Source organism: Dendrobium catenatum, unplaced genomic scaffold (genome assembly GCF_001605985.2).
Source record: "Dendrobium catenatum unplaced genomic scaffold, ASM160598v2 fragScaff_scaffold_198, whole genome shotgun sequence".
In the NCBI taxonomy this organism is placed as follows: Eukaryota; Viridiplantae; Streptophyta; class Magnoliopsida; order Asparagales; family Orchidaceae; genus Dendrobium; species Dendrobium catenatum.
In genome coordinates this window covers 97,183-110,914 of record NW_021318660.1, presented here as the reverse complement: position 1 = coordinate 110,914, position 13,732 = coordinate 97,183, and the positions used below count along the sequence as shown (strand labels likewise).

General features: G+C 32.9%; 1 protein-coding gene across 1 annotated transcript in view; it reads right to left on the bottom strand.

Moving 5' to 3' along the window:
* Positions 1-8,212, bottom strand: part of LOC110094377 (kinesin-like protein KIN-7D, chloroplastic) — a 60,056-nt gene extending 51,844 nt beyond the window's left edge. The window contains exons 1-3 of the mRNA XM_020819604.2: positions 7,604-8,212; positions 7,413-7,510; positions 1,034-1,123 (exon numbers count right to left, since the gene is read on the bottom strand). Coding sequence (XP_020675263.1) covers positions 1,034-1,123; positions 7,413-7,510; positions 7,604-7,848 — 433 coding nt within the window. The 5' untranslated portion in view covers positions 7,849-8,212. The remainder of the gene's footprint in view (positions 1-1,033; positions 1,124-7,412; positions 7,511-7,603) is intronic.
* Between the last annotated feature and the right edge of the window lie 5,520 nt (positions 8,213-13,732).

Below are 13,732 nucleotides of genomic sequence, written 5' to 3'. Positions count from 1 at the left end.
AAATCTCCTTGGATTTGGTTTCAGGTTCCGCCACCTCCATTGCCAATCTAACCTCCCTTGGCCTGTGCTGTAACGGTATCATCATTACCATAAGAAAGATTTGACATAAAAGTAAAAAATAATAATGCTATTTTTACATGAAACGGGTTTATAACAAATGTAGAAAAGCACACAAAAACATAAATTCTGAGCTACAATATAAAAATGTTCTTTTTTCTTCTGGTTTGTCATGCATCTTGCAAACAAGAGAAAAGAAAAGTATCCTAATCTAAGACAATTATCAAATGTATCACCCTTACCTTAAGAAAGATCCGCCAAAAAGTCAAAATAATTCTATTTTACATAAAGAAGGATTTAGAACAATTGTAGAAAACAACATCAAAAACATAATTCTGAAATTATTACGTCATAAAGAAAATGATTTGATAAACCATATCCTCATGTAGAAGAAAATTATAATGATTTATGAGCCTATTCAATGCAAATGGTTTATAAGGATAAGTCCACAAAATCAAATTTAAAACGGAACTTCAAACATTTTTTTTTTGCTTACTACTATCCAAAGTATTGTAAGCACTATGACTCCAATTGTAAAAGCGGTTATGCAAGTAAAAAAAGAATTTGCATGACATCTAGATATTCATTGTTTTTCTTCTAAGAGCACAGAAAAAAAAACAGCATAGATTGTATAAATGATATAATTTACCTAAAGCACAAGAATATGTTGAACTCATAAAATAAATTTCAGGTGCACTATTGAAAATCTATAATAGTATAATAAGTACAGAAAGTTTATAGATGGCATTTTAAATCACAATAACGCATGGTATCTCCTGGCAACATTTTTGATAATTCACATAACACTTACTGCACAAAACGGCTACAAGAATCTGACAATGAAATAACATCACATCCAGACATAGCTCCCCATATGTATGCATGTATACAGAATCACATAAGTATCATGCTATTATTCCATTTTCACAAGCTCACAAAGAATTCAAATAATAATAAAACATTTAAAACATATTACCATTTACGCCCTCCATAGCCCCACTAACAATATGTTGAGCAGCAACATCATACACAAGCCTAGTCGTAGTTGTAGGTCCAAAAACTCTATCTGTATACATTGCCAAAAACAAACGTGAATGGAAATATATTTCCTATGAAAACAAAGCATAGCTTGTCTTCCATGACAACAAGTTACAAATGCAAACAAGAATAACGTTCATTCAATCGCATTATAATGTACAAAAATTACAAACATCATACCGCATACAAAACGTAATTTAAAAAGGAAGCATAAATTTCCAATTTATTATGAATGGTGCATGTCATGAAGAGTAAGGCGTGAATGAAGATCCTGACCTTTACGAAAATCTATTTCATAATAAAGATACATGATGAATAAATAAAAATTTATTCAAGCAAGACAAGCTTCGTGTATGGATAAATGATCAATAATGAGCACATTTAAGCAAATGTTAGGAAGAACAGAGGAATTTTCGGGTTCAACTTTCTGAAACTTGAATTCTTTACAAATGAAACTTTGTACGAGTTTGGCTACAACACTTGGGATGCAAATCAACTCCATTATGTAGGCAAGAAGAAGACATGCATCAATCAAGCACCAAAACGTAAACTAGTATGGAAATTTGCAACTAAGTGATTAATACGAGAACAAGCAAGCACCAAAACGTAAACTAGTACAGATATTTGCAGCTAAGTGATTCAGGCAAGCTTTTGATAAGACGAGTCTCGAGTACAAATAAGTGTACAAATCTTATTTTATGGAAAAAAGTATTAGAAAACAACTTTTTGTTGTTTGCACTGAGATTTTCAAAAAATACACAAAAACAAGTACGATATGCCTATGATCAGTGAGAGGAATAAAAAAAATTGCTACATCTCCAAGGAAAAAGCATCCAAAATCATAACAGACCATCTGGCCTGTTAACCCTGAACCTTGGCTTTATTACGTACATTTTTTAAGACCATCTGGTCAGTTGAACCCTGAACCTTGGGTTTATTACATACACTTTTTAAAACATATATATTATCTGCAAACCGCAATCAACCATCTAAATTCTCAGTTTGAATCGTTTATAATTGAATATTTGTTTTTATTTTTTTGTCATGAACCACTGTGAGGCATTTCTAAGATGTATGGACTATGAAGCCCGGACACATCAAAAAGCCTTATGTGTCCATGTCAATTATAGACATACCTCCACCACACCCCAACATATGTCTGACATATTGAAAATAATCTAACATTTCCTTTTTACAAAAATAAGAATCAAACAGAATCACAACACACCCGACATACCTAATAATTAATGCAAATATGACTGTGTAGGTGAAAATTAAGAAAACCTGGTAAAAGTAAAATATAATTGATAAAATATTGAAATTAATTAATAGTTTTTGTTGGTCTGAAGCTTTTGTGGTATTACATATGATATTATGTTTCATTTTGTAGCACTTTTTTATAGAAAATATTGACATTATGTGTTGAACTCATGAACCTCAGTTTACATGAACTTGAGTTTGATGATAACAATCCCATGAGTTATAAATCTAATGCTTTACACTTAGGGTATACTTGGTTGCAAGTTTTCCTTGTGTAATGCATTTTGAATGTATGCGTTTTGAAAATCCAACTGCTTGGTTGTAAGAAAAACAAATGCAATATAAATTTTCAATATATTTAAAATACATCCTTTAGTTCATTTTCAAAGTATTTATAACTCGTTAGATCCAGAAAAATTCCAAATACACCTTGTGTTAAGCAATACCAACCACACCCACTAGGCCACCACCATCGACTATCACCGCCCGAGGCAGTCGCCATCATCGACGGCCACCTCCAATCAACAATGTCTTCCAAATCTACTGTTATTTTACTTTAAATTAAAAAAAAAAAACACTCCTGCATTTTTCTTGTACTCAAACAAATAACTTAAAAGTAATTTCAGCACAATTTTGCTTTACGGTGCATTCCTTTAACTACACAATCCATTTTCAGCAAACAAACAGCCCTTAAGTGATTTCAAAGTTAATTTATTCAATTAACCAAGATCATCAAAGAATTGGAAGCTCTTGGATGCGCAAGAAAAACTTCACAACCTCAAGGCAGGTAATTCAAGCATGTTAATCTCATGGGGTCTTTAGAGTCACAAATGTCATAGATCTACATACTTGCAATTTGACTTCATTTGCACACAACATTAAAAATCAAATTTATGTGGATGAAAAAGTAATAAAAAATTTTAAATATCTAAAACCTATCTCAATTTTAGTCATTCAAGTTTATTGACCTCATTTTTAGTGTGCATCTTGTGAGACAACAATTCAAGTCATTAATAACCAGCCTGATTCAACATTGATCTCAAAATATGAATTTGTGAATTGCATTGTGTTCATCACCACATTTGGAGATACATATGATAAGATTAATAATCATTTATTGAAAATTTTATGTGAATTTATGAACACAAAGGTTTAAAACGTGCGATGTTTTGCATAACATTTTTCATCAGGGCTTCATATCATGTAATGGACTAGGTTAATACATATGGATTACCAAGATAGATTAATCAGGCTCGTCCGCACACAAATCGGATTTCATTTCATTTTAAAAAAAATCATATTAAAATGGATATATATATGTGTGTGTGCGCGCGCGCGCATGTGTGTGGGGGGGTGGGGGGAGAGGGAATAAATATATATACATATAAATGTACATATGTAATACAATAAGTCTTTATCCCACTATGTGGGGTCAGCTACATGAATTTTTTTCTATGTTCTATCCTATAAGAGCCAAATTCCTTCTTTCCTAGTTCTCTACCATCCACATTTAATCACAAAATTTTTTTAAAATAGTTGACAACAACTCAGAAATCATCTACACTATCATTACTAAAGGAGTATTTATTTGAGTTGTCGTTGAAACAGATTGGTTTCTCTCATGCCTCATCCTACGGAGTCAAATTCCTCTCAATATGTTTATTCTTCATTTATTTCAGTCATCTTTCTCTTTCATAAATATTTGTCATCAATATAAAGATAAGAGTAATACTCCAATATTTTTAGTGGTGGTGGTGGTGGAGAGCTACGTCCAAGTGATCCCTGTCGGCTGCTACAACAGTGGTGGCTAAGGCGAAGGAAGCGGGCTGGAGGTTGAGGCAGTCAAGAGGAAGTTGTTGAGCTTGGGGTTGCAAGAAGTTGTGATTTGTTCGGAGATTTAGTTTATAATTTGGGTAAGTTTTAATTAAAAAAAATATATACAAATAGGATGAGGCAGACACCTCACTGTAGCAATGCGAGGCGTGCCTCAACCAAACTAAGGCACACAGCTCATAAAAAAGGTTGAGGCAGTTTTCACCGGAATTATGTTCAGGCAGGTCTCAAGATGAGACTCATATTGTGCAATTTTAAACAATGCCTCTTCTATCTCTTTGCTTGACAACTTATGCATACATCTTTTGTCATCATTACTATATAATTGGGTGTAAAACTTTAGGTTGTATTAAGGAAGGCTATCTCAGGAATCAACTATTTGAAAGATATTGAAGTATATAAGCAAATAAAGTGGGTAATTTCAATTGTGTTATATCAATTCCCAATTCCATTTACGTTATTTAACTTTATTTTTTTTATTAAAACTATTGTATATTATAGTATTATATTGATGGAATGAATATTATGTTGATGAAATGATTATTATATAATGAAGACTATATGAATACAAATGGAAATGTAAATTATTCGCTTATGAATAAAATGACTAGACAGATTACTATAAAAAATGTAAAGGAAAAAAATATTGAATGATGATTTAACCAAAATGGAAGAATTAAAAGATGGAAAATGTGCATGCATGCAAATTACAAAAATTCACCCCCGTATGGTACTGGCTGGGGAAACAACGTACTCGTGCACATTAAATGGAAATAGTTATACCTTTATTGGTACATTTAGATGATGCTGTATTAATGAAAATGGAAATGAAATAAATGTTAAATGAAAATGGACAGATGAAACGGAATAAGTAATTTATGTGAAAGATATGTTCTAAAATTTATAACATATGAAAGAAGATGCATATGTTAACTGTATACGAAAGGCAAAGGAACATACATGTTTTATATATAATTATCTGGTGTATATGAAATGAGGATTACCCACTGAGTTTACTTTGTAAACTCAAACTGTTATAATAAAATTTTTCAGGTAAATCATTAGAGAAGTAAAAATGATTGAATAGAGGAATATGCCTACAGAAGACGGTGCTCAAATGAAAGCAGGTAAAATATAATTTATGCAAATGAAGAAGATGCAAAAATTGTATTAATATTTTGATGAAAAATTATGTTAGTGGCTTTTCAATTTATTTGGAATGTAGATGATAAACTGCGTTTGAAATTAAAAAAACTGTTATAACAATCCGACTGTTAGTTCCCGCCTCGTTAGTTCGAGTATACGGGCCAGGTCATGACATAAAATTTTGCTAAATCTCATGTCCAAAATATCCCTATTAAAAACTATTAAGTTAACTAAAATATTTGGAGGGAATTTTTCCTCCAAATCTAAACCTACAGAAGCCCTAAAAACCTTGTTTTAATCATAAACATTGATTTATTTTTTTTATTTTCCATCCATGCTTTGTCACACATGCTCAAACCACTTAAAGCTATTTTCAAATAAAAGTAAAGTAGAAAAACGCAATTCAATTTGCCATAATATGTTTACAACCTCCTTCAATAGGCAACTAGAACAAATGAGAATGAGAATTCATAAAATCTAACTCCAAATAGTTTGGATAAGATTAATGATGACAAAGAAATCTTTGATTATGATTGGATGATAAGTTCAAAAATGGAACAATTAAGATGGTTACAAAACCATGAGATAGTAAGGATTTCAACATTTTCAACTATAATTCCTCTCCATTAGCAATTTTTCTCTTTAAATGAGCCTACAATAATATTTATAACATGTTCAAAATTAAATTCAGAGCTGTATCTCAATTTCAAATGAAATCTTGTTGTATTTTTAAAAGGAAATGCCAAAGTTTAGTCTATATTTTGTGAATTGGGTCACACATATGTCTTCACTTCATTCAATTTCTACATGAATAAACTAGACTAATTTTCATAGCCATAGCAATTGTTTGAATTCTCTTGGCTCAAATATATGGTTAATATTGTTCATACTATTTAACTTAACATAGAATCGCATACTCCAAGTCAATACTTAGCCCTGAAATACGAAAATGTCTACAATCAAGTGTAGTTTGCAATTTACAAAGGAATTATCAATTTGTAACAATGACCCGATAAACTTAGGAAAAGTCACAATAGCTTGTACAAAACTACAAATTACAACTAAATAGGTCTGAATGTTTTCCTTTTTCTGTTTGCTTTTGCACTTTACTGGGGGCACTAATTGCCTGAAATAATCTTGGTCATGAGAGAATGCCCAGCTAGTACCAGCTTAAGGTTTGGAATCTTGAACCCATTAGTAAAGCTCTCTCTGAAGTACAAGAAAGTCTATTTGAAAGGAAACCTCTAGCTCAGGCTATAGTTGATTTATTTTTCCTTTCCAGCTTGCTAGCAAAAGGTTGAATTAACGAATCTTGGAGCAAATGCGGAATTCAATTAATTGCAAAAATATCTACTACAAAAAGGAATGAATAGTTTAATCAACAGTTGATATTTCATCACTTTCTTGATTGTGCATTGCGCAAAAGAAATTAATAATTTTATTAACTTAACAAATTCTGATGCAACATATTGGTTATTTCCAAGTAAACCACGAATGAATTTTTTTCTATTGAGATAGTATTTAAAAACAACAACCCCAAAACAGCAACTGCAAACTATTTCCGTTCTAAAGAACTACCGTTGGGATAATTTTACCAGGCTTAAAATAAAACTAACATTAAATATGTACAAACGTTTTCTAATGCAAGGCTGCAACCTATGCTTCTGGTGCATACCAGGCGAAACATATGGGTTGTAGCAGTAAATTTGTTCATCTTAGCTGATAAAAACAATGTCCCACATCAACCACTAAAATGGAATGGCATAAACCATTACAGTCAACATGCAAGGCTCGCATAAAACACATGATCTAACAAGCTATGTGATGCCAGTGTCCGCATGCCCACAATGTAAGGGAAAAAAACTTTAAGTAGATAACTAGATATAGTTCATACATAGTCTGTTTTCCATAGATTAAGGTAACTAAGCATTATATAAATTTCCTGGAAGTGAATATAACATATCAACTAAGCCAACCACCAACTTTCTCCAGAAGGAACAAGGTACTGAAGGAATTGCAGATCCATAAGAATATAAGCTATAATACACCTTAATGTTATTGCTAGACACACCACTTACCGTATGCGTATGCCACTGATGGATTATTCTCGCTTCTAACAACAGTATCCCCGTCCGCATACCAAGCAATCTCTTCCCCCTGGCGAATCTCTCGTGGGCTACTTCCCGAACAGATAGACCGTCACTTCAGAAAATGCACATTTGCATTTCGGCATAAACAATACAGAAACCAGCCATGAACAAAATAAAACCTGAGCGGACGGAAGCGGACGGTGACTGTCACATTCTCTTTCGCCACCTCTGTATCCAGCGCGGGACTCTCCAAGTAGGAATGCGGCTTGCTCTTGGCTGAAGATGACGCCGGTGAGCTCTGCCCATCCACCGATGCAACCTCTGGCACTAGCCTCGACGAGGATGTGGTCGATGATGACGGTGAGTTCCCCGCTTTCGCCGTCGTCACTAATCTCTTCTGTCTTGGGACCGCCCTGTAAGCCATCGCCAAGCGCCGATCACTACTCCGCCACGCTGAACTACAATGGCCTTCTCGGCTACCGGGACGAACCGCTCCATAGGTGAGTGAAGAACGATTTCCGCGCCATTTGAGCTAGAAACCTATTAGATCGGAACAGCATTCTTTGGAAATCGCGTACAGGTGGAGTTGTTTGGGCAAGGAGGACAATCACTCAATGACTTCCTAGGGTTTGCGGGGCAATCCTTGCTTGCCTTGGACGCGATGCTCACTTTAGATGGATCGAAAAGGTTCCTTTCCCCAACCTTTTTATTCCACTCTGACGACAAGCGGACGACCCATTGCGAATCTCAGTAGAGCATGGAAATGTAGCCGCTCCTATAGCCTTCAACCAAACCACGCCATTTTTTTCCTCCCTATCAGCACACCTGGCTTCGCTTATACGACATTTCTTTGATATTTGGGGTGCGGCGACCACAGCTGTCCGTTTTTTTTTTTTAATGTTTTTTTGAGGAAATTGAGGAAGTAGCCTACTTTTATTTGTATAAAAAAATTTACAAGAAGGCAAAATCGCGTAACAACTAAATTGAGAAGGATTTAGCCAAAAAGTTGCAGAAACCTATTCTTCCCTTCATTATTCAGGAAAGTCAATCGGGGTTTATTTCAAAGAGATGTTCGACCGACAACATTATTCTTGCCTCTGAAGTGTTGAGAGATTTCAAAGGGAATCAGAAGTATTTTTGTGCAAAGCTTGACATAAAAAAATCCTTTGACTCGGTTTCCAGCAATTTTCTTCTTAACAAATTAAGGCAAAAAGGTTTCCCTGAGCTTTTCATCACTTGGATTAGGGGTTGTATCTCTGATGTGCACTTTTCTATTTGTCTGAATGGGTCTTTGGAAGGTTTTTTCAATTCCTCCTCTGGGCTAAGGCAGGGTTGTCCACTATCCCCCCTTCTTTTTTGCATTGTCATGGACGCTTTATCCTCTTGCTTGGATGATCAAGGTCACAACTCTTTTATTGGGCTTCATAAGCATAATCTCAATATTAATCATCTTATGTATGCGGATGATCTTCTGATTTTTGGGGTTGCCACTAATGATAATGCTTCTTATCTCAAAAGCATTCTGGATCGTTTTGCTGATGCTTCTGGCCTTAAAATTAATCCTAACAAAAGTTCTTTGATGTTTCCTAAAGGCCTTACTTTTGACAATGGCATTTCTTCCAGGCTTGGCATTTCTCGAATTGAGGATTACATATACTATTTGGGCCTTCCAATCTCCACATCTAGACTTCATTTTGCTCACTTCCAACCCCTATTGAGTAAGATTTCTTCTCTACATGAGGGTTGGAAAGTTAAGTTTCTCTCTTTTGCAGGTCGATTACAATTTTTAAAGTTCACTATTGCCAACACCATAGCCTACTGGATTCGTGGTGCAATCATACTCAAAGCTTGTCGTAAAGCTATCTCAAGAATATGTTCTAAATTCTTATTTTTTTTGCAACATCAAAGAAAAGAAAACTCCATCTTATTTCGTGGAAGTCGGTGGTTGTTCCAAAATGCAAAGGGGGATTGGGTCTTCCATCCTTTGACTCTCTTTATCATAACATGGCTTGTTCCTTCATTTTCATGATGTTTAACCATAACACTTTAATTGGGGCATGGTTCAGAGAGAAATATGACTCCCCTTGAAAATCTCCTCCTTTGTTTGCCTCCAAATTCTGAAAATTATTTTGTCAGGTGGCTGTTTCCATTCTTCCCTCTGTCTCACTCTTGGTTCACAATAACTGTAATATGTCCTTCCTTTGGGACCCGTGGTGCAATGCTAAACCGATTGCGGAGCGGTTTTATTCCAATAGGCTGAATCGTAAGTTTTTACATGATTTTATTAGGGAGGATCAATGGGTGCTGCCGGATTTTTTACCCAGGGAGATTGCTTCTGATATTTCAAATACTGTAATTTTGGGGGAGCAACCAGTGTTATCTTGGGAGGGCTCCCCAAAACCTGATGTTTGGAAACTCACGGCTAATTTTTATGTTGATTTGGATGGTATGGCTTGGCATAAGTTTATCTGGCATAAAGGTTGTGCTTTACGGTTTGCTTGTTATGCTTGGATGGCTATGTTAGGCAATCTCAAAACTGCTGATATTCTCTCATTTAGGGGCATTCCCGTGCTTTCTGGATGCTCTCTTTGTGGGGAAAGTTTGGAAAATCATTCTCATATCTTCTTCCAATGCGACTTCTCCTTTAATACTCTATCTAGTTTATTACCTGTGATGAAAAAAATTTATTTAAGGCCTAACTTAATGCAAGTTTATGATGCCCTGGATAACTGTCGGGATTTTGGTAAGAAAGAAAAACAGTTTGGTTTTATTACTGTTGCTGCTATTATCTATTTTATCTGGAGGGAGAGGAATAACCAGAGGTTTGCTAATGTTTCGAGAAGTCCTAATGAGCTTAATGCTGTTATTATCCATGTTATTCGTGCTAAAGTTAAGAGGTGGAATTGTCATGATGTTCTTAAAGATAGATTTGCTGAAATTTTTGGCTGATTGGTTAGATGCGGGTGGTTCCCTGGAAGGACTCTGTAGGTTTCTTGTTGATTCTCTGGCAGATCTTCTGCTTGTTGTTTGTTCTTTTGGTTATATTACAGTTTATGCTTTTTTGGTGGCTGATGCTGCTTCTGTGAACTGAGAATTTTGGCGGCTGGAGGTTTTTATTTCCTTCTTCTTGAGATCTTATTTTGGGCCACATTTCTAGCTCAATCTACAAGATTTGGATTTATGGGACGATGATGAGCCATGGTCTACATCGATCCAGCTTCCTTGGATGGCCTTTGGCAACCAGGTTTTCGAGTAATTATTGGGACGCTGTGATGGTCTGTCGTCTTCACCCCAGGCAACCGGTGTCTCGTTGGCTGGATTCTGGCTTTTTCTATGTGCCGGACTTAGACGCCTCCGTTGTAGACCTCTATTTCTGAGTCCACTGTTCCAAATCTTTATGTTTTTTCTTTACTGGTTTTTTTAAGGTTTTGGGTGGTATAGTTTTTCTATACTTACTTGTAACTAAATGTTTCTTTTATTTGTAATTTTGCTTATTTAATATATGGGCTTTGGCCCCAAATTTTCCCAAAAAAAAAAAAAAAAAGTTGCAGAAAACTATGTGGTAGAATAAATTTATGAAAATATTCATAATAAAAAATTACATTAAGTTTTATTTTAATATTGAATAAAAAGTATGATTTAAATAGATAATATTATGGGAGAATTTATATAAAGTTCCCATGAAAAAAAATTAATCATAATGGGTATAAAAGTTAAGAGATCATTTAAAAATTGGTGTCATGTGCACTTCACTCATCTCAAGATATAAGATAAATTTAAAATTTTAAAAACTCAACAAAATCGTTTTTTTCGATATTGTCCAAAAATAAAATTTAAAACAAAATAAATTACCTAAAACTTTTATTTTGTTAACATTCATGTTTTACTTGGGATTGCTTGTTTAATGTTTCTTAAAGCAGTTTTTGAGTACACAAATTTTAAGTTTTGAACTAGAAAGCTATTTAAGAAGCAGTAAGAAAGTCATCCCAAACGAAGTCTTAGTTATGTCACCATTTTATTTTTCCCATGTTTATGTGAAAATATTTTCAAATCCTTTCTAATAAACTTATAATAATAACGAATTTTAAATACATAAAAGATATTATAATAATAATAATAATAATAATATCTTATGAATCCATGTAAACTCTAATCTCTCAAGATTGTCCAAGTATTTATGAATTCTTAGAATCCCTAATAAAGCCTAGTGCTAGATTTGTATTGCTTTTTTAACAAAATGAAAATTAACTTTCTTAATAACATAAAATCAGAGTACAAATTTCTCACATTTCATCGGTCATACAATATTTGAAGAACATCATAAACATAGTAATATATTATAATTCTCTCAATATTACAAGCTAGGAATCATAGATGTTACACTTTGTCATTGGGCCTAGAAGGAAATCACAAAAATCAAACCGGGAGTGCAAGTTAGAAAAAAATAACACTTCATATCAATAAAATATATGTTTTCAATAATTTAGGTTCACTTGTAAAATCATTAGAGCATATTAACTCAAACACATATTAACTATTCACCAAAATAAAAATGAAATCTAACTTACTATTTAATAAATTAAATCATTCTAATCTTACATACCTTTTAAAGATGAATCTGAAGCATGAACCTTGAAATCATGAAGGTAATCTGCAGGAAACAAACTCGATAGATGGAATATCACTGAATAAAACATAAATGATAAGGTATGAGCAAACAAAGGTACATGACTGGAAAATAAATAAAGTGTACTACAATATTTTCAAATAATGTATAAAAAGATGAGATTTTTTTATGATATATAAATCATTTAATAGTGTTTCTTATATAGCATGGTCCATAAATAATTATTCATGCCAATTAATAATCATTATATTCATATGTAAAAGTATTCACTTACAAGCATTTATTATTTATACATTCACGAATGGCTCATTAGTTATTTACTATTTTTCTCTGCATATCAATGTATATTTATTTATAGTTGATTTACTATAATACCCTGCTAGAAGGGTAAACATCAATCCAAAAGAAATTTAATGATTTCCTATATAGTTGTCACTTTATGGGCTTGTCAATCCAACTTTGCCAATGTCCAAAAGGGTTTCAAATTGACATTACACTCCTTATACACACAAGCATATATTATACAACTTCTTATAATATGGCAATAATTCTTAACAAGGGTGAGTAAACACAATTACATGGCATAATTCATGATTTGTGTGAGCACAATCAAAATCATGTGTGTACGTAAGCTAATTAGAAATGTGTGCAACAATTAAAATGGCAAAGTTAATTATCACATTGTGTCAAAATGGTCACTTTAAACTGTTGTGAATAAAAAGAAAAGAACATTATACTATAGATTATTGATATCCCTAAAACATACCTACAAATAGCAAGGAATATGCTTGTAACAAGGAAAAACAGTTATCTCTTACTTGGTAAATAGTCACGCATCGAATAGATATCTCAAGCAATTGAACATTTCAATCTTGATGCAAATATTTCTTACTTTAACATGTGGTGCTCCATATATTTTAATTTCAAAACATTAATCTTGATTAGTTATGCATGCAATTAATATATTATGCAACAAACATTAAACACCAAAATAATCCATTTAAATATTTTTGTTAAATCAATTATTCTAAAGTTTTATTCGATTTATTCTTCCTAAATAACCTCAAACATTAACTAGTTGATTAACACTCTATAAATCAATTAACATTAATCATTGCTTCATATATTTTAAAACCTTCTAATATTTAAGCCTTATACAATTCTTTATATATTACACACACATATATATAAACAATTTACTCAATATAAGAAAGCTTCTCCTAAATTAAAAATAAAAAAGGAATCCCCTAACATAAACTACCATTAATCACAGTTATATAATTAATTTAAATATATATTTATAGTTGTCACTATATATATGTTGAGCTTGTTCTAACTTACAAATTTAAAGTTATGATTTATAAGTTAACCTTAAACCTATATGATTAAGTGAATGGAACAAAAGACAATATAAAGTCAAATGCCTCAAATCTTTCAATTTAATAATTTAGCTAAAATCGCACAAAACATTAAAAAAATTAATTTATGCATGATTTCATCTCAAAGGCTCATAAAAAATACAGTTGTTTACATAAATAATTAATATTTATCCACCTATAAGCAACCATAAACATAAAGATAAGTTTGGTGTTAGGATTTACCAAAATCAAATTGAAGAAGAAAATAATGGTATAAGGAGGTGGAGATATCAAGACTTCCTCTCACTTCTTTCTCAGTGTCA